Below are 21,088 nucleotides of genomic sequence, written 5' to 3' on the forward strand. Positions count from 1 at the left end.
AATTTAATAAATTATGGAAAACAAAAAAATCTCTACAAGAATTAAAATAACAATCATTTTTTTGTTTATTGTTGAAAGAACAGAGTTCAGTTTTTTCCTCCTATCACGGGTCAAATGAAAAAAGCCGATAGGACTGAAGATTTTTGCCATTCTTAAACATTGTTTGATAACATTATATTATAAAATGAAAAAAAATATCGTGAAAAAAATATCTTATAAAAACAACAGATATTATTATTTTTCCTGATTTTTTTTTTTGATTATTTAATATTTCATACAGAAATGACAATCAAAAATGTTTTATTAAAGTGAGTATTTCTTTTTAGTATCAAAATTTTCGTTTTAATTTTCAAAAGAATTAGTGAATGAAGTTTACTAAAATTACATATTTGATAAATGCTAATTTTAAAATTCAAATCAAAAACTTTTATGATAATACTTTTTTTTATTTGCAAGATACAGTGTATGTTCATAGATAGGAGAGTTTGGGGTAATATGGACAGTAGGGTGTAATATCAAAATCGTTTTTTCAGCACAGCACTTTTTCGGTTCCTTTCAGGGTCCTAAACAACTCCCCAAAGTTTGGGACCGATTGGTTTAGTCCTCACTTTGCGCAAAGCGATTCAATTTTCCATATAAATTTGCATGGAGAAATTTTTTTTTTGCATTTTGATATTTATCAAATCCACGTTTCATGCTGTGTCAAAACTGGACTCATATTCGGATGCTCTGGAATGTGCTCAACAACTTTGCCGAAGAGAGTTTGGTGCTAACTTGCTCTTGAAAGAAGATATAACTTCCTCAAAACTCGTCTAAAACGTGATTTTCGAGCAAAATACACGTTTTAGACGAGTTTTGAACATGCTGTATCTTTTTTTAGGGGCAAGTTAGCACCATACTCTCTTCGGGAAAGTTGTAGAGGACATTCCAGAGCATCCGAATATGAGTATAGTTTTGACACAGCATGAAACGTGGATTTGATAAATATCAAAATGCAAAAAAAATGTTTTCTAAATTTATATGGAAAATTGAATCGCTTTGCGCAAAGTGAGCACTAAACCAATCGGTCCCAAACTTTGGGGAGTTGTTTAGGACCACAAAAGCAACTAAAAAAGTGCTGTGCTCAATAAATTTGGACAACTTTATTTTTTTCCATACAACCATATTACACCCTAATGGACAGTGGGGGCAATTTGGACACCCCCTTAAAAATCCCCTTTTCTTCTGGTATAAAGTGAAAACGGCAATACAAGTGATAAGGCTAGTACTAGTAATGGCCTAGGAGTATGGAAAAACCAAAAAAGTTGGAATAAGTTGAGTAGTTTTGTAATAATATGTAAATGTTTACAAATGCCGGCTGGCACAGCCTTAAGTTCTAATTTTTGAGGGTTGGGAAATAAGGTTTTGCAGGAATTATATGGCACAAAAGTGGTCAATTTTTGTTTAAGGGGGTTGATTAGACGATGCCTGAGATATGTACGCATATATATTGTGCATTTTATCAATTTTTATCATCAAAAATTGCATTTTTTTATAAAACATGCTATGGGGGTAATTTGGACATGGCTTGTGGGGTAATTTGGACATACCTGAAAGTCTACCTGGCAGGCAAAAAAAAAGTAACTTTCATGTTCGGATGAGTTTTTAAAGGGATTTAATTAAATTTAGAGGGATTTTAAATGTCAAAACACTCAAAAAGGAATTTAAGCAATGAAACTTTCACAAAACCCCTATTTTTAATTTAGATAAATTTATTTCAATATTTGAATGGATGAAAATCTGGCTACTGCACATTTGGCGTTCAACTAGACTCTAATGTTTATTGTTTTTAATTAATTTATTTGACATTTATAATTTCTATATGCTGGATAACAATAATATTTAAATTTGAAGTGCTACGGAATGTAAAATTTAAAAAATTATAGTTTCAGGTTAATTAGTTTTATATAAAGATTGATTTGGATAAATCTAAACGATACCTTAATCACTAAAAACTATACTTGTGCCTAATCCAGAATCAATGTTTAAATCATTTCAGAATGAATGATTAAATTATACACCGAACTATTTGTTATCATCCTATTGAATTATAGTTCTATCACAAAATCATTATCTAAACCTTTGATGAAATATTGTGAGCAAAAAAACACTTAAAAATATAAAGCAATTACAAAACCAGGTTGATGGATATAAAACATGCTCAAAATATCAAACGTTAAACTTATTCTTCAACATGTGTCCATATTACCCCACAAGGCATGTCCAAATTACCCCACAAGGCATGTCCAAATTACCCCATAGGGGTGTTCATATTACCCCCACACAAAAATGTGGGGGTAATTTGGACACTTTTTAATTTTTGCAATAAAAATGGGGTTTTCATCAAAATTTATCGAAATAAATGACATTTTTCCATAAAATATGGTCTATATTATCCTCTGATGTCATCCACATTCCTTTAAAATATCCATACAGCCCGTGGCAGAGCAATTTCCTTAGGGTGTCCAAATTACCCCACACTCCCCTACATATCATGGTAATTTTGATTTACTCCGCATTTTTTTTTTTTTTTTTTTTTCAGTGAAAGCTCTGATTTCCGCCATTGTACTTCTTAAAATTTCCATAAAACATACGGAGGACATACTGACCAAAAATTTAAATTTTCGTTTAAAAAAAATGTAAAAAAGATTGTAAACTATTTAGAATATATTAAACTAATATTATGCTTATTCAAACATGTAAACATTTTTTAATTCTTTAAAAAATAATTGTAATTGAACCCAGTTTAAGAAAAAAAATATTTTTTGCAAACCTTCTTGTTTATCCTTTTCCGTGGTTTGAGAATATGTAGACAAAATTGTTAGTTTGTTTTATTTCCACATTTTCATAGTGAACAATAATTTTTTTTTTTGAATTTGAAGAAAAAAATAGTATAAATTATAAATAATTTTGTTTAGATCTAATTACAAAATAAACTGGAACTATTGATTTAAATGTACTTGAAACATTTTCCTTAAAATCTTCTTAGTTTGGAAATAATACAAAACAACGAAGGTTTGAACCAAGAATTTGATGCATATTTATCTGTGTTTCACAAACATTTGAGCTTGTGCCAGACATATTTTGTAACAATAGCAACCGAAACTTATTTCGTTAGCCTTGCTTTCAAACGCAATTTCTGATGGATTTCTATGAATGTAAATTGGTACATTTGAATTTTAGACAAATGCATTGACATACACAGACTTTTTCAGACATTTAAAAAAACCAAGTGGCATCCCAGATTTGAAGAGATACATTTAGCTTGAAAAAACTGCCAGTCAAATCTAAAAAAAAACAACAAAATTAGTTCCAAAAAATTTTTAACTTAAAAGAAAGTTTTTATAAATCATAAAATCATATTTTTGGACTTACGTATAATAGGTTCAATTAAAATATTTAGATTTGATTCAACCATGTTTAAATTAGATCAAATCAAAACAATTTGTTACTCATGCCTACCATGTACCGGTAGTTATTTTTAGATCAGATTAGAAAATCTGCATAGATTTATCGGACATCAACCTTTCATTAAATTGAAAACAATGCGTTCCTCAACAAGGAAAAAACCGATTTCCTCCTATAATTTACCACACACTCACTCACTACGATGACCGACTTGTGCGCGCACAACTTCGATCAACTGCGGCACACGCGTATAAATCAAAACAAACAACGCACTTTTTTAATCTACAATTATTACGAAAAATCATCCAGCAATCACCAGCCGCTAAGCATTCATTGAGCCTGGCCCGGCAGCTTTCCGATGATCAAGATAGTCGAAGCTGCCGGCACGGTGTAGCTGCGATTTGACCGAGATTTTTCCACCAACCTCCCTTCCTGAACAGCTAGTCCGGCCGGCAATTACATCGGTAGCAATAAACTATTTAATTCACCCACCCCACCCTTTCTCGCCAACCTCGAACAGCAAACATTGCAAACAATATCACAAACCAACCCACCAACCAACCAACGGGTAGCGATTTATTTTCCTCCCTGCACATGGTCCGAAATTGGTCCAATTTTCTGTTGAATTTCACCTAATTAATCGTTTAAGCTTCACCAGCTGTGCTTCGACTTTGGAAATTCAACGTCAAAATTGGCAGCTTTCGTCACTTGACGCGTTTTCTTCCTCTTTTTCCCCCTCTCTGTATTGATCTCTTCATTGAAACAAAACCAAACAAATCAAATCTTCACTGCAAACACAGACATCAACCGAACGCAGCAATTCCAATTTCCTCGACACGACCATGATTGATACCTTTCGGGGGGCATTTTTCACAGCTGGTCACACGCGCCCCAAACATCATCAATTTTCCACGACGAACTTTCCCAGCCGAAATCCGATCCCAAGCTCACAGCTGGAAGCTTATTATATTGCTTCCGAAATCGCACACAAACACACACACTGTTCGTTCACCAACACCGCCAACCGTCGTCGTCTTCATTGAGCTTTTCCCATTCAACACCGCACAAGAATCGAGCCTCGCCTTACCATTCAGGTTGAAAGTTGTTCAATGTCAAATGTCTTTGAAATGTCAGAACAAATCGCGCACGAAATTTGCACGACTCACGCAAAAACGAACCTCAAACTTTTATCTCGTTTTTAAGCTTTTAAAAGTCTTTTTCTAGAAACTAATTAAAACACAATTCTCCCTCTCCGAATCAGAACTGTTTCGATGTAAACTAATTAAAACAGAACTAGTCGTCGTCGTCGTCGTCGATTTAAAACTTCGTGTGTCCGTCTACGCTAGCGCACACGGTGAGACTAAACCTGGTGAGCGAAAACCACAACAACAAACAGCTCAGACCAGACATGAGCCGCGTGTCAAGTTTTTTTTTCTTGGGAGCTTTTTTTTCTTGTTCAGTATTTCTCGAACAGCCAGCGTGTGCTAAGCTGAGAAGCGAGCTTCTCACCTTCTGAGAGAGCGAGGAAGGTGTGAGTTGTGAGAGAGTGGATACCTGGTGAAGTCGTTTAGGGTTTGGGGGACAGTTGGGGTGACAAAATTTGAAATTCATTTGTGTGGTTGAAGAAAAATGAAAAGAAATATTTTTGCACATCTAATTAAAAAAAATCAAATCCGAATTTTAACAAGTTTTTAAGTTTTATATATAATTTTTGAGTAAAGCTAAAAATAATAATAATTTAATATGCAAACTAATATTTTAGAAAAAAAAACATAAACTATCAAAATAGTTCATATTTTTTATGTAGGTATCATTGAAATAAATAACTAAAATATTTTTTTTAACTACAGTTAAACCTCGCATAGTGCGCAGGCGTAACGCTTTGTATTTCGTCGATTACTCTAAAACGAAATCATATTTTTGCAATCTCTTTGAAGCTAATTGTAGATTGGAATAAGACAAACAAATTGCTTCAAAAAGATTACAAAAATATTATGTTGTTTTAGAGTAATTCAAGGGGCTGGAAACTCTTAGAGCTATAATTATTATGTTAACCAGTATATCAAAATATATGTTAGTATACTTATTATTTCCTTCACATGTCGCCAGTATACTTACCAATATACTGAGAGTATCTTAATATACTGACAGTTTATTGCTTTTCGGTTAGTATACTAATAAGTATACTGGAATATCGTTAGTATACTCAGTATTCTTAAGTAATATTAGAGTTTCCAGCCCCTTGGAGTAATTGAAGAAATTCAAATCGTAAGGCCTGCGCACTATGCGAGGTTTTACTATATACTGCGTTCTTTTAATCAGTTTTTAATAAAACATCAATGAATGTTTATGAAGCTGGTTGCAAATAAAATATATATTTTTCAACCCGCGTCGTAAATTTATTCCACAACATTGATTAAAGTGAGCGACTTGTGAAGACCAAATCTTCATTTGAAATTTGGTGAATGCACTATTTTTTGAATAATTTTCTGAAAATATATTTAAAGAAAAACAACTCAATCAAGAATAATTTATCGTTATTTTTAAGGTCATAGTATTTCACTTATGTTAAGAACATTTTTTATGCAAATTTCCTTAAAAAATGAAGGGTAAAACATTGCTACAAATAGTTATTTTTATTAAACGTGTGTGATCGATTGTAAGCTATCAAGATTTTTTCATAAAACGATAATGCTTTTTGTAAGCTAACAAGAATTCCTTTTTAAAACGATAAGGCTTTTTGAAATTTTGAGACTTTGAAACATTTTGAAGTTTCAAGGCAAAGCAAATAATTTTTTTAGTTTCTATATGTAACAAATTTTAAACAAAGTATATTTAAAAAAGTTATAAAATATAATAATGCTTTTTGAAGTCAAACTAAATGTCAAATTCAAGATTTCAGTAAGGCTATTACAAATTTTATTGAATATTTTTAAAGGCCCTGATCTTTGTCCAAAGAGGAAAGAAAAGTAAAAAAAATTTTCAAGCATAATTTTTTAAAATTTTAAACAAAATGCACACGAAATGATTTATACATTTTAATTAAAAAAATAACTGAATTTGCTAAATTTTCTAAAAGTATGATTAGAAATGCAAAAATAAACGTTAGGCAATTAATTATTTAACTAACAATCGTTTACATAAGGATATTTCTTTAAAATTTAAATCAAGCGAAAATATGCCCTCTGATTTTTTTTTATAGTTTTGAAGGGGGAAGGAGAGTTTCTAATAAATATGCATTGGCTAAATAATGTTTGGAAAAAGATGCGCAATATTTAAAAATTTCAAATTGATTCTTTCCAAAAAATCCTTTTTAATCAATGATGAAAATTATCAATTTTGTTAAATTCATTTTGGATTGATTACAGCTTTGTAATATTTATGATAAAATAAATTAGTTTGAGTGTAATACAGTACATTGAAATTAATTTTTATTTGCTCAAATTTGCTTTTAAAATCGTTTTTAGCATGTTTAGGTTCTTTTGGTTTTTTTGAAATTTTTCGATGTTCAGTATCGCAAACAGTTTTTTTTGCTTTTTGTTTTCGTCAAATCTTACATTTTTTTGAAAACTAATGATTACAAAACAACTGAACTGGTGTAAAATGCATTTTAAAACACTTTTTTCCTTCAAATGTTGAGACTATGACTTGCTATTAAATTTTTTTGTTTTTCCCCCTCCTCGACCCCGGCCAGAACCGAGGGACAAAAACTTTGAAAAATATTTGCATCGGCCTAAACAATAAAAAGCAAATATTACATATGGAAAAAGCATCTGAACTCGTTCACTAATGATGGCAAAAGTTATTTCAATAAAATGATTTCCAATTGTTTTATCATTGTTTAAAGTGACTAATAGACCTATTCATTTGAATAACCATATGGCAGAAAAAAAAAATTTAAAATAGTAGTTTATGCAACAAGTTGCAAAAAGAAGATTTTTTCAGCACGAGTCGTACATTTATCCAACGAGGTTCACCGAGTTGGATAAATACGAAGAGTGCTGAAAAAATCAAGTTTTGCAACGAGTTCCATACAACATTTTTTGCAATTCCAAAAAACACACACTGAGTGAAATTTTATGTCAAATTTTCATGTATTTTGTAAATAAATCGTTTTAATCAAAAAAATGTTGAAAAGTGTTACTTTTCGAAACAAGTGTTGAAATTTTCAAATTATAAAATTTCTTATTAGATTGAGGTCACTTCTGACTTTATGATTAAATATACAAAATCAAAAATGGGAGAATAACACAAAAAATTGAATTTTTGACAATCTTAAATAAAAAAATACTTAATTTTTGGCAACAATGTTTCAAAAAGATAATAAATTATCTCTGTTAATCTTCAATTTTCCATTGAAAAAAATAGTAAATTCGAATAAATTGCATTTTAAAATGGTTTCGTCGCACCAACATTCAATAGTCATATAAAATTTCAATTTATTTATTTCCATTTTGAAACCCCACACCGCTCTTCAGGACAGCACAATGTTTACACTGACAAATATTCGCCTCCCTTATTCAAACATTTCGAATCCGCTCATATTTCAGTTCGCCACTCGCTCTCTTCCTCTCCCAATCGCAGACAACAAATTCCAACCTCAGTCAGTGTGCCAAATGCCTTTCATTCACACGACATCCAGTCGTACAGCTGAGAATGAACTGAAACCAAAACTTCTCTCATCTCATTAGGGCAGCTCACCCCAGCATCTTGATGCGAGAGAAACTGCACTCTCAGCTGAGCTTTTCAAAAACCATTCACAGTTTCTACGCCATTCGTGCGGAATTAAAGCTCGTTCACTAACTCCAGCTGATCTCCCCCTTTTGGGTGAATGCTTACGTTTACTTTAAAGGTGTGTTCCAGGGATGGTGTATTTGGGGGATATTAATCACGCAGATTTAAAGGGTCGAGAAGTTCGAAAAGGTTAATACGATCTCGCCCCCCACCGGAATGAAATGAAGCAAATGTTTTTAATTAAAGCTCACATTAATTTTATCCGAACAAGCTCCGACGCAGTCAAATTAACAATAAATGTAATAATTTCCATCAACAATTGCCCGAACGAGTGGAGAACACCCTGAAGTCGGACTCAATGATACCAGAGCGGCGAACACCGACAGACTCGGTGGATATATAATTGCCAACGCAAAATTTATCGATATAATTCGCGCGGCAGTCTACAAAAGTTCAAGATCTGCGCGTCGGCATCAGCTCTCAAGGAAAAAAGTCGAGCAATTTGTACGCAAAGCGGCGCGAGCGTTCAGGGATTTTTGAGTGGGAACTAATCGGTGCGGAATTTGGACCGGTGAACGTTCTAAACGTTCGAGCCCCATTACGACAACGACTGTTTTCGAGATGTCGGCAAAGTGGGACAGAGTGACAACACTGCTTGAATTCGATACCTTTTGCTCCATTACATCAGAGCTGGTCGCGAAGAGGTAACCTGAGCCTTCTTATTTGAGGTATTTTTTCCACTGTCGGTAGTGTACGTTATTTTCGGTGTTTTGTTGATTTCTTCAAACGGCAGCGAACCGAAATTTACAAGTTGAAAAAAAGAGCATTTGCATGTTTATTGGATGCTCTTCACCACCCTCTGAAAACTATACTATGGAGTAGGTTCTTGTTCAGCACCTCGTGTTTACTGACGAAGACGACGACTACTAATGAGCTTACAAACCGGGGCACAGAGTGCACCAACCACCTAAAACTGAGAAAGAGCTGTTTTGAAAACAAATAACACATAAACTCACTAAACATGAAAAACTAAACAGGTTGAAGATCGGCTTGAAAAGTACGGTGAAACAATAAGCTGTAAATTGAGATTGCACGTTGAGGGTGTTGTTGCTGTTTTTGAAGATGTTACGTCTAATTTGAAAGCTTCTTACTTGTTTGAAGTGGTTCGACCCATCAAAGAACCGCTAAGTTCGTACCCCTTTTCGATGCTGTTTATGCCGTGTATCATCGTTGGTGTAGTTACTTTTGAGGAGGAAGGTATTTTATCACATTTTTTTAAATTGTAATTGTAAACACTCTCATAACCTATCATACAATCTCAAATAGCTTTAAATATCAGCAAATTCTTAAGGAAGAAGAAAACATAATCATCAGTAACACTCCACAAAATTACTAAAGCCCTTCAAGAAAAGACAAGAAGAGAAAGCAAAAATTGAGACATTACTGCAAATCACATCAACACACACCGTCATCACTTGGCCGGCAACAATGTTGCAAAAACCGATCCGTCACTACCGGGCGTGCGAATTACCGGCAACCGACACCCAAACCACGCATCTCGGTTGACCATTTTCTGGGTCGTTCAACCTGGCCGCATGGAATCCGTGTATGGCCCGGCCAAAACTACGCGAGATATCCGCGAGAGTCGTGACCGCCCAAAGCCGGCGCTGGCCACAGCCGCCGCCACTAATGCTGCGAGGGTGGTGATTATTATTAGCTAGTTATTTTTTTTTTTTTTTGGTTTCCTACACCAAAAACACACCTCTTTCAACTTTATCTTCACTATTTTCTTGGACGACGACAATGCGCGGAACGATGGCGGAACAACACCAAAGAGCCCCCCTCCGAATGAGTATTTTTGGAGAAACTTTGAAAATAACATCAAACGGGCGGATTTAATCACCGACGAAGTCGGCGTGGCGTCGTCGAGACAAATTAACACCAGTAGCATGGATCAATTCAGCAAATTACACATTATATTTCTTGCTTTCGACCGGCTCATGCAACCGCTGCGGTTGCTGGGAAGTATTGTTATTTTCCCCCGCTTTCTCACTTCCTAACCACCCGCTGGTCCACGACGCCAATCACCTTCTCCAGCTTGTGGTTGGTCTCCTCGAGCTTCTCGTACAGGATCGAATTTTGGAACTTGAGCAGCTGCACCTTCCGGTCCAGCGTTTCGACCAGGTTGAAGTCGATGCTGCCGCCATTGCAGCAAATGTCCGCCACCTTGTGCTCGCAGTAGTGATCGCGCTCTTTGACCTTGATCGTGACCTTGGCGCTGATCGCCTCCAGCTTGAGGCAGCTCCAGCGATTACCAGTGGGGACGAATACGAGCTCTTTGGTGAAGCTGTCCGGGAAGTTGGTGATGGCCACCAGGCTGTTGTCGTACACGTTGAAGTACTTGAGCGATGGCATCTTCCAGTAGAGCATGTCCAGGTCTTTGAGACCGCAGCCGATCATTTCGAGCTTCTCGAGGGCTGGGAGGTAAACTGGTTCAAGGGTGCTGATCTGTAGCCGATTGCCGCTGAGGACCAACTTCTTCAGATTGCTCAGCCCGTTGAAGCGACTCATCTCCAGGAAGGCGATCTGGTTGGAGTGAAGGTCTAGAGTTTCCAAATTTTTAAGGCGTTTGAGATTGGTTGGAAGTTGCTCTAGTTGGTTATCGGAAAGGTAGAGTTCCTTCAAATTTGGTATGTGCAACGCATCCGGAATGATCAACTGTTCTATGTGATCGTAGCTAAGATCCAACGTTTTCAGCTTGATCAACCCGTTGAGCTGTCTCATATTGAATCTCGTCAGATCGTTATGCCGGATCGAGAGTTCCTCCAAGTGGGTCAGCCGGATGTAATTGTTCGGAAGCGGCTTCCGATAGATCCCTTCCAAGCTAAAGTTCTGCAGCTCGTAGTTGCTATCCTTGTCGATGATCACCTCGGAGATGTTGCTGTTCTTGATCTCCATGCTGTTCAACGTCGGCTTCATGTACAGCTTCGTCATCGAGCTCGACTCCACCGTCAGGTGCTGCACACTTCGCATCTTGAACAGCAACGTCGGCGACAGGTACGACACGTTAAAGTTCCTCAGGTATATCTTCGGATGTTCCGGAAAGTGGATATCCTCCGACGACTCCTCCAGATCCACATCCTCGATCACGCACCAGCTGTCCGGCTCATCCTGCCAGAAGGCTTCCGGCCTTTCCACGCAGGTCAAATTCCTCGCCAGCAACTCCCGTGGTGCAATGCTGAACAGGATCCTGCGTGGAACAGCGAATTAATCGACCGAAATCAATCGAATCCAGCGAAACTTACGTTACGAGCAACATAGGTCCCACTAGGCGCTTTGACATTGTTGACTCGGAGGAACTTTTACGACTGAGGGGAACCAGCAACGCGCTACCGGTTCAGTTGCAAATCCACTTGAATTATTACCGTCCATCAGCGTCAACGAGTTGGTCCTTTTGTACTCGTTAACGATGTACAATTCGTGCACAATATGTGGGGCGAGAGGTTAGTGTCATGGTACGTTCTAGACTAATATGTTGCTGAGTGAATTCGAGCATGGAAAAAAAACTCAAGATTTTATGATAATATCTTGTCGTAATTAGAACATAATCGGCGTAAGATCCAGCTGGCGAAAACAACGTCATTATACCTGGACTTTCAGAAGCTCCCGAGTGAAGCATCTCCATTAGTGTTCAGCAGATTCTTTCCTCTTGCATAATTTGCCCTGGGGGTAGGTCGGACAGGACGGCAAACCAGAAGAAAACAATGATCTCATTATGAGCGAAGATGCATTAATTCAGCAGCACTCTCCGTGAAGCAGTGTGCACCCGGTAGAAGAGGGAAAAAAGCGCTGCCATGGCATTAGGCGATTCCAAATGTTGAAAAATGTTTCTTTAATTTACTTTAATTCCATGTTCTTCCAAGTGAAACTTATTTGGGGATACTATGAAGATTTTCCCTTTCCCCTTTAAAGAAGTAAAGCATTAACACTTCCTATCATTCAAATTCATATCCTTGTCCCTTGAAGCGAAATTATTAAAGTCTTTTGGGAAAAATACTAAAAACTTCACAATATACCGTATTTCTTCGAAAGTAGTCAAATATTCCTAATTTGAAATATAGGTATCAGACGAAGCTATGCTTTTTTCACTTATTCACTTAAAATTTTCACAAAATACACAGAAAAAAAAATCATGGTAATATTACACCTGGGAAGGGGTACATCTTTTATGTCAGAAAAAAGGTGTAATTTTACCTCTGGAAATGTGTAATTTTACCACTTTTCTGGTGTAATGCCACTTTTTCAGTCTAAATTGAGGTAAAATTACATCATTAAAGAGGTAATATTCAACCTTCCAAAATTAAAGCTTCCAAATTTACATTATTTTTTTCTATACCATGTTTTTCGGAAATACTCAAATTTTCACTATTTGCGATATGGATATCAAACGAAGCGAAATTGCGTATGCTTTTTCACCAAATAAAAGATTTTCCGGAAAATACCAAAAGTACAAAAAATACCGTATTTTTCAAAAATAATCTAATGTTCAAAATTCCATTTTGGGTTTGAAATTTTGAATGCGTTTTCACTTTATTAGGGTTTCATTTGTTAAAAACTAAAATTTTCACATTTTGAAATTTACGGTATCCCGAGCAGACGGAAATAACTTGGGAATGAATTTTTTTGATATTTGAAAATACTAGGTCAATAACATGTTATGTTATTTATAACAAGATTTGTTATTCGTCGTTATGTTTTTTTTTGTTATTGGTTTGTAATTGTAATAACAGACTTATAATATTTTTAGTTATTCTTCGAACAACTCTTTGTTATTATTTTTTGTTATTTTAACAACTAATCCGATCATCCCAATAACAGTTGGCGGTATTGTTCCATAACACAAAATGTTATTCTCAAGTTGTTTTGGCTTTCAACCAATATCTGACCAATAACAACTTTTGTTTTGATAACATAAACTGTTATTAAACTCTGATGCAAAAATGGATTTTTCAAGAAGAATCCATAACACTTTCTGTTATTTTAACAGTATTTGTTATTGAAATGGCATGAATCTTGTTATTACCGTCTGCCCGGGATTTTGCGAAAATTTTAGTATTTTCTTAAATAAATAATAAAAAAAGAAAAAGCCTAAACAATTTTGCTACGTTTGATACCCATATCTCGAATCATGGAAATTTGAGGTCTCGAAAAAAATATGTTTTTAGTGAAAATAAAATAATAATTATAAACTAATAATTTGAAATGCATTCTGCTTCGTTTGATACCCACATTGCAAACTTAGAAAATTAAATAGTTTCGAAAAAATACGTTTTTTTGTGAAAAAAATAGTTTCCAACAAAAAAAGTAAAGTGTAAAGCAAACTAAATTTCGTTTCGTTTGATACACATTTTGCAATTTTTTAAAAATTTGAGTATTTTCGAAAAATACGGTATTTTATGAAAATTTTAGTTTAAAAAACTATAAAAAGAGAGAAACCATACAAAATGTTGCTTCATTTTTAACTTATATTGCAAATTATGAAAATTTGAGTATTTTCGAAAAAACGTTGAAACTACACTAGACTAAACTTTAAAAAAATTCTTCGTGAAAGCATTGAAAATTTTACAAAATATGGTTGAAAGAAACTGATTTCAGAAAATAATAACGATAGATTATCGCATGGGCAATCTGTTTTGGAAAAAAACATCAAATATACATGGCGAAATCCAGTCCGCAATCCGCTAAACTCACCGTCTCCAAGCGAAGCGAAGCGGAATTTCGGATAGATTAAAAAAATTGTCTTCGGCAAAGTTTTAGGCAATGCTTAGGACTTCTCAAAAAAAAATCGTTACAATATATAAAAATTTGCCCATTTTTTTATTCGATTTTTCACACAAAAAATGGATCGCGATTTTTTTTGAAAAATCTCATTTTTGAATAATTTTTAGATGACAAAAGGCCATATTTTAAGCTATAACACAAGTTGGTAAAAAATCATTTGGCAGTGCTAAAAATGTTCGGAAATGATCATTTTTTTAAACGTGGAAATAGTCTTAAAAATTTAATTTGCAATTAAGCTTTTTTAAGAATGCTGCTATTTTTCTCTGAAAAGTCCAAGACACCAAATCGATCAGAAAATCCTTTCTTAATGTACAGATTTTTGAATTTGTAAATTGTATGGACGGATTGCAAACTGAATTATTTAGTAATAGAAAAAGTTTACACAAAGTTTCATCCAAATAAAAAAAAATACAAGAAAAATGCTTTCCGAAGTCTCAGATAATTGCTCTTTGTCATCAACCATATTTTCCCATAATTTCACAGCCGGCCAGCGGAAACTGGATTCTGAAAATTCTTGAATTTTTTGAATGCTTGATTTAAAATGTGGCGTTTTTCATATTTAACATAAATGTGTGTTTTTTTAATTAATTCTGAAACATTCTATTGAAAGTTTAATCTTGCGACACACCCAGTGAACGACAAAAACATGCGTTCTGATTACGGTTGATGGGGCCACACACACAATAAATCATCCGGATGATGGTCCTACAAAACACACGACACGGTTCTGGCCGGGCCTACATCAACAAGGGCAAACAGAGCCAGATAGCTATCTCTGACGCATACGCACATTTAGTGCCAAGATCTAGTTCAGATTAAGCACGCACACACAAACTGGTTGGGTTCTCTCACAAATAGTGGGATTAGTTTCGTTATCTCTTTGGCATGGTGGGCTTTAAAGCTTGTTTGTTCCCCCCAAATAGATATCTGTACTCACTCTCAGATTTGACGACACATTTTTAAAGTGGTTGGCATTCAACGAGGCGAAACTTACCTGGAAAGAGAAGAAAATGAAATAATTAGATAAATAAAATCAACTCGCATTCAAAATTGTAATTGATTCTTGTTTATTCTGTGTCTGTTGTCACAGCTCCAAAATTCAATTAAATCATTCATAAAACTGGACAATGATCTCATCCACAGCGGCGAAGGGAGGACAAACGCTGAAATTGGATAATCGACTCCGTGGTGCGTGCTCGACAACTATTACCCGGGGCCACTCAGCCAATTTTCAGCGTTTTCATTCCATTTTATTATTTGTTTTGACGCGCGACCCCACAGGCCTAGAACAGATGATCATCATCAACATAGCCTCCCATGTACGCCATCCTCCTCCTCCTCCCTAATTGATATCCAACAACTGTGACAGCACTCTGACAGCTTCCCAGAGATTGCTTTCTTTGAGTCTTTTTTGTTGTTCACTCTGATGTGTGTTGGTTGACCAAAGTGGCCAAAATTATATGCTAATTTGTGGTCCTGTTGCTGCTGCTGCTGCAGCACACCTAACCACTTTCAGGAAATTCTCAATTTCCGACAGCAAAACGGTTTCGATCTGGGCGGAATCTGTTTGCGTGCATGCGAACTCTGATGGAAAAAATGAGTACACCCAAACGTGGACTCTGCGAACTTTGACATTCTAGTAATATGTTGTAATTTAGATCTTCTTCCGAGAATGACAGCTTGCAAGTCAACCGACCTTGGTTCAAATCCCACTCCCTACCACTTTTTTTTTGCAACACCCTCCAAACGCTCCAGTTTTGCGTGCACCGATTACTCTCTACACAAACTAATCCGCCTCTCAGCATCACGACACCGACGACGACCATTTCTAGGATGGTTTAGAAATGGAAAGCAACAGGCGACCGACCGACACTGCCTGTTTGTGATTGTGTAACGCCGTTTAGGAAAACATAACTTTTCACTTATGCAAATCGTAAAACGAGCCCAAACGTTGCCAATACGCTCAGGCTGGTGTGCCGAATGCAATCGAATGCTGTTGGGAAAGGTTGATGTTTGGCTGATTTCGGGGAGGTTAGGATTGCAAATGTAGGAGAGAATCGGCAACGCGAAATCTGTTGCATGTTTGGGGGGCGGCACTGATATGGCTTTGCCGCGGTAGAATAAGGAGTTCGAATGGGGTTGATGGCGTTTGTACGGATTACATTGAAAATGCCTTAATTTTTATTTCGATAATTATTATTTATGCTCCTTTCTTGTATTCGGATAAAAACGGAATTTTGGATGTTAGCTACTCCGGTTTAATTGATTTTTTTTGTCATTTTTCTTGAATAGATTCCAAATATCATCCATATTTTGATTTTGTTATCTGTTAAACTTTGTCTTTTTTAATTTTATATTATTTGATTTTGTCTATTGAATAGCTTTACTACAAAACACCTGTGAGTCGTTAAAGTAGATGGTTTATTTTTTTATAGTTTATTTTTTTTTTGCTATTCTATCTGTGTAGTTAATTCTGTTTGCAATTTATTTATATTTTTCTCAGTAAATTAATTTATAAACTAGACTAATTGAATCGTTGGGATTTTGAATTTACATTGTAACAATTGTTTTTTTTTTTTTTTGAAGTTTTATTTAATAACACCAATGCTATGCTATGCTATGCTATGTTCAGTTAAATTTTTTTAACATTTTTTTATAAGACATCGCGTATGAATTAATTTGAAAATGTAAATTTAATCTGCTAGTGTGTTTTTTTAGTTTTGATTTCGCTAGTCGATTTTTGAAAAAAAAAAACATTTTTTTTTTACAATAACTATCCATTTCATTTTATTACTATAACTAATGTATTTTATGCATTAATTCTATATTTTGTATGTTTATCGTTATTCTTTAATTTTATTCTCGATTCTTAAATTCCTAATTCGTCATTTTGTAAAAAAAAAATATTTTTTTTTCATTTCCGTTATTTTCTCGACACATCGAAAATCCCACTTTTTATTTTCAAAAAATCATAGGTATCTTGGAATCCTGTTAAAGTTTCATTCGACCTTTACAAATGTTAGGCTGGATTTTTGGTGTTAAGACTATTTAACCTAGACAGACCAACTTATCACCCTTCATATGCGTCCAAAACAAATAAAATCGGTAGAAATGGCGTGAAGTTATGATTTTATTATTAGAGCAATTCTCTACCTAAACCGGAAATGGATTTTATTTGTATTTTTTGATTTGGCTCAAACTTTGTGGGGGCCTTCCCTATGACCAAATAAGCTTTTTTGCGTCTCCATACAAGTCTCCATACAATGTTGGCAGCTGTCCATACAAAAATGGTATGTAAATATTCAAACAGCTGTAACTTTTGAGTGAATTTTCTGATCAATTTGGTGTCTTCGGCAAAGTTGTAGGTATTGTTGAGGACTTTTGAGAAAAAATAGGTACCCGGAAAAAAAAATTGCAGATTTTTTAATCAACTTTATTTTCACTAAAACTCAATTTCTCAAATTCGTGTTTTTTAAAAATAGTGACCATGAGTTACCATTTCCAAAAATATTTTTTTTAAAAGTTCAGAAAATTTGCTATAAAATAGTCTAAGAGACATCAAAGATTGGACATCGGGTTGCTGAGATATCGCCGCTTTAAGAAAAAGACACACGAAAATTGAAGTTTTCTAAATCTCACCAAAACAACCCACCATTTTCTAATGACGATATCTCAGCAAATAATGATCCGATTTTAAATGTTAAAATATGAAACATTCGTGAAATTTTCCGATCTTTTCGAAACAAATATTTTGTAAATTTTTAAATGAAGACTAACATTTTAAAAGGGCCAAACATTGAATATTACGGCCATTTAAAATGCTAGTCCTAATTTAAAAATTTTCAAAATATTTTTTTCGAAGAGATCGGAAAATTTCACGAATGTTTCATATTTTAACATTGAAAATTGAACCATTAGTTGCTGAGATATCGTCATTAGAAAATGGTGGGTTGTTTTGGTGAGATTTAGAAAACTTCAATTTTCGTGTTTCTTTTTCTTAAAGCGGCGATATCTCAGCAACCCGATGTCCAATCTTTGATGTCTCTTAGACTATTTTATAGCAAATTTTCTGAACTTTTAAAAAAAAATATTTTTGGAAATGGTAACTCATGGTCACTTTTTTTAAAAATCGAAAAACTGCAAATATTTCGCTAAAATCAAACTTTCGGTGGCTATATCTTGAAAACGGAGCCCTTTATCAAAAAATCTGTAAAGTACTTTTCGATTGCAAATTCAATTTTGCATTAAAAAATAATGTCAAACTTGTTTTTGCATGAAATTTCGTTTTTTTTTCAAAAATCACTATTTTTTCAAAAAATCATAACTCGGCGGCAGATTTTTTGACCATGTTTCTCTATAGCTCAAAAGTTGCGGATTTTTGTCCCCTAAAACATATCAAAAAATCTCGAAAATCAAAAAATACGAATTTGAGAAATTGAGTTTTAGTGAAAATAAAGTTGATTAAAAAATCTGCAATTTTTTTTCCGTGTACCTATTTTTTCTCAAAAGTCCTCAACAATACCTACAACTTTGCCGAAGACACCAAATTGATCAGAAAATTCACTCAAAAGTTACAGCTGTTTGAATATTTACATACCATTTTTGTATGGACAGCTGCCAACATTGTATGGAGACTTGTATGGGTGAACCAATGACGCAAAAAAGCTTATTTGGTCATAGGGAAGGCCCCCACAAAGTTTGAGTAAAATAAAAAAATACAAAAAATAAAAATGGTCGAAATCGGCCGAATTCGTAGAGAGTTGCTCATTATTATTATTATTAAAAAAATGACGAAAATTGTCAGAGACCACCCTAACTCGGAGTGGGGGGGGGGGGTATATGTCTTACAATCTTAATTTGTTTTATTTTACTATAAGGTTTGAAATTGTCATCCATAAAGAGGTTTTTTCTTGCATTCCGAAAATGTTTTTTGCAGGGTTTGTTTAAAATCAACAAAAATATAACATTTTGAAAATTTAAACCTTAAAAAGCATGCTATTTTCACGTGCAGTTTACCAAACAAAATGTTAAGTTGAATTCTATAGCAAACTTATATTGCATCTACAAATTAATTATAAATTTTGTATTCCAATATTTTTGATATTATCATATATTTTTTCAAAATATCCAGGTTTTACAGGTTTGGAATCATACCAAACTCTGATGTAAAAGATGCCTTTTTTGGTTCACTGAAATATGGTAAACAAAATCTCGTAAATTACAAGATTGTATTTTGTAAATTAAACTCATAGTAACAAAAAGTTATAACACAAAATTTGGATTTTTTCCGTATACCTACTTTTTCTGAAAAATCGTATTCATAACCTACATAACATCTTTGCTGTAGCAACCAAATCGATCAGAAAATTCCCTTGCGGTTTATAAATATTCACATGCCCATTTTCTCTGAACAGTTCACAAAATTTTATTTGAAGACTTGGAGAAACTAATTATGCAAAATGCATGGACAAGATTTCAATCAAATATCAAAAATACAAATAAAAGTCGATATGTGAATACGTAGAAAACTTGCTTTTTTACCTAGGATTATTTTGAGATTTTTAGAATGATAAACTAAAATATAACTTAATAGCAATTTCGTTAAATCAGTTTGATAAATGTTCTGCAATAACTTTTTTTGCCATTTTTTTTAATTGAAGAGCTTGAAATTTAACTTTCTTTTTCTCCCAGCTCATTTTCCATGACATTTAATATAATTTTTCGCTTTTGTCTATACGACTTTGTGACAAGTTTTTTTGTTCTCCACTCATTGATATCCTACATTTCCCTGAAGCAGTGCAGTGCAGTGGCTCAAACGCAGTGTTGGGGACAATGCAAATGAGCACCAATTAATAGCATTAATTTTGCATTCCCATTTGGCGATAATAGTGGCAGGTGGCAATTTATTTATGACAGTTTTGCTTTTTTTGTGCGATTGTGTGCATTGTGCCATTGGCTCTCGTTGACAACGCCCGCGGTTTCCTTTCAAGCGGAAAGCAAAAGTCAAATGAGAAAAGGGTAGAAAAAAAAATTTAAGTCTCGTTTCAATTTCAAGCTTTTCAAAGATTTGTTTATTTTTTTTATTAAGCTGATGTTGGAGGCAGCGAGGACAAATGTGTCAAGCTGCTTTGTTGGCGTGAAATTAACAAGACGCTGATTGATTGGTTCAACTAGAAGTGTGTTTTGATTAGTTTATTCCAATTTGTGTAATTATTTTGGAGAAATACAACATTTTTCAAAAATAACTACAGCTGACAAACAATCAAATTCCGGACGAATTCCTTCCTCCGCGTGAAATGCATCGCAATGTAGGGTGACAGAGCCAACTGGAACCACGACTCTTGATTTCTTGTTCTCAAATGCTCAAAACCAGATATCGTTTCGACGGCAGCCGCCAACCCAGAAAGCCAAGGAGCTGTGGAAAATTTGCATTTGACATTCGTCTCACGGACATGGCAGACCGAGCGTGACCTCAGAATCGGAATCCTTAACCGAGAGTGTGACGCGCGATCCCGGGGGTTGCGGAATGCTGATGAGATTGATGGCTTGACGTTAGGTTTTTTTTGTGGGAATATATTTATTTAAATTTTGGGTCAAAACGGGAGGTTGCTTTAGATTCAATTTGCTTCATTAAATTATGGAGTTGGATGATCAATTTGCGGGAAAATCGGAGCATTAAGCATCTACCAAGAATTATATCGACTTTTGCATAATTTCGTAGCTGGCCTTCGAAAGTTTATTGTATTGACACATTAAGAAAGAGATAGCGGATGGTTTAAGATTAAAATATGATCAATTTGACGTAGAAACCCTTCTTCACAATTCTAGAATTAGATAGATGATCATGTTGAACTTCAAGATCCAAACTACAGAACAGTTTGTAGAGCTGAAGAAAAAGCTACCAATTTTGATACAAAAGTGAGTTGGAAAATTTCAACGTATGATTCGGTAGTCCGGAAACCTCTTCACTCAACCTGCAATTTTGGAACCGAACCCAATCCTTGCAGGGGCATGTCAAATTAATACCAGGTTGATGATTTTTCCCCTCCTCGAAAATGGAACATTT

The 21,088-nt window shown here is 34.6% G+C and overlaps 2 protein-coding genes across 2 annotated transcripts in view; both read right to left on the reverse strand.

Moving 5' to 3' along the window:
* LOC6054068 overlaps positions 1-21,088 on the reverse strand; it is a 224,900-nt gene that overhangs the window by 93,391 nt on the left and 110,421 nt on the right.
* Positions 10,136-11,623, reverse strand: LOC6049730 (leucine-rich repeat-containing protein 28). Its single transcript, XM_001866396.2, has 2 exons — positions 11,487-11,623; positions 10,136-11,431 (listed from the first exon to the last, which is right to left on the reverse strand). The coding sequence occupies exons 1-2, from the start codon at positions 11,522-11,524 to the stop codon at positions 10,231-10,233; spliced, it is 1,239 nt and encodes a 412-aa protein (XP_001866431.1). The 5' UTR covers positions 11,525-11,623; the 3' UTR covers positions 10,136-10,230.

The sequence above is a fragment of the Culex quinquefasciatus genome, chromosome 2 (genome assembly GCF_015732765.1).
Source record: "Culex quinquefasciatus strain JHB chromosome 2, VPISU_Cqui_1.0_pri_paternal, whole genome shotgun sequence".
In the NCBI taxonomy this organism is placed as follows: domain Eukaryota; kingdom Metazoa; phylum Arthropoda; class Insecta; order Diptera; family Culicidae; genus Culex; species Culex quinquefasciatus.

Excerpts from the sequence above, each read along its gene's own strand:
- LOC6049730 (XM_001866396.2), bottom strand. The coding sequence starts at position 11,524 with ATGTCAAAGCGCCTAGTGGGACCTATGTTGCTCGTAAC. Across the intron at positions 11,432-11,486 it reads GGACCTATGTTGCTCGTAAC|GATCCTGTTCAGCATTGCAC; the intron begins GTAAGTTTCGCT and ends TGTTCCACGCAG.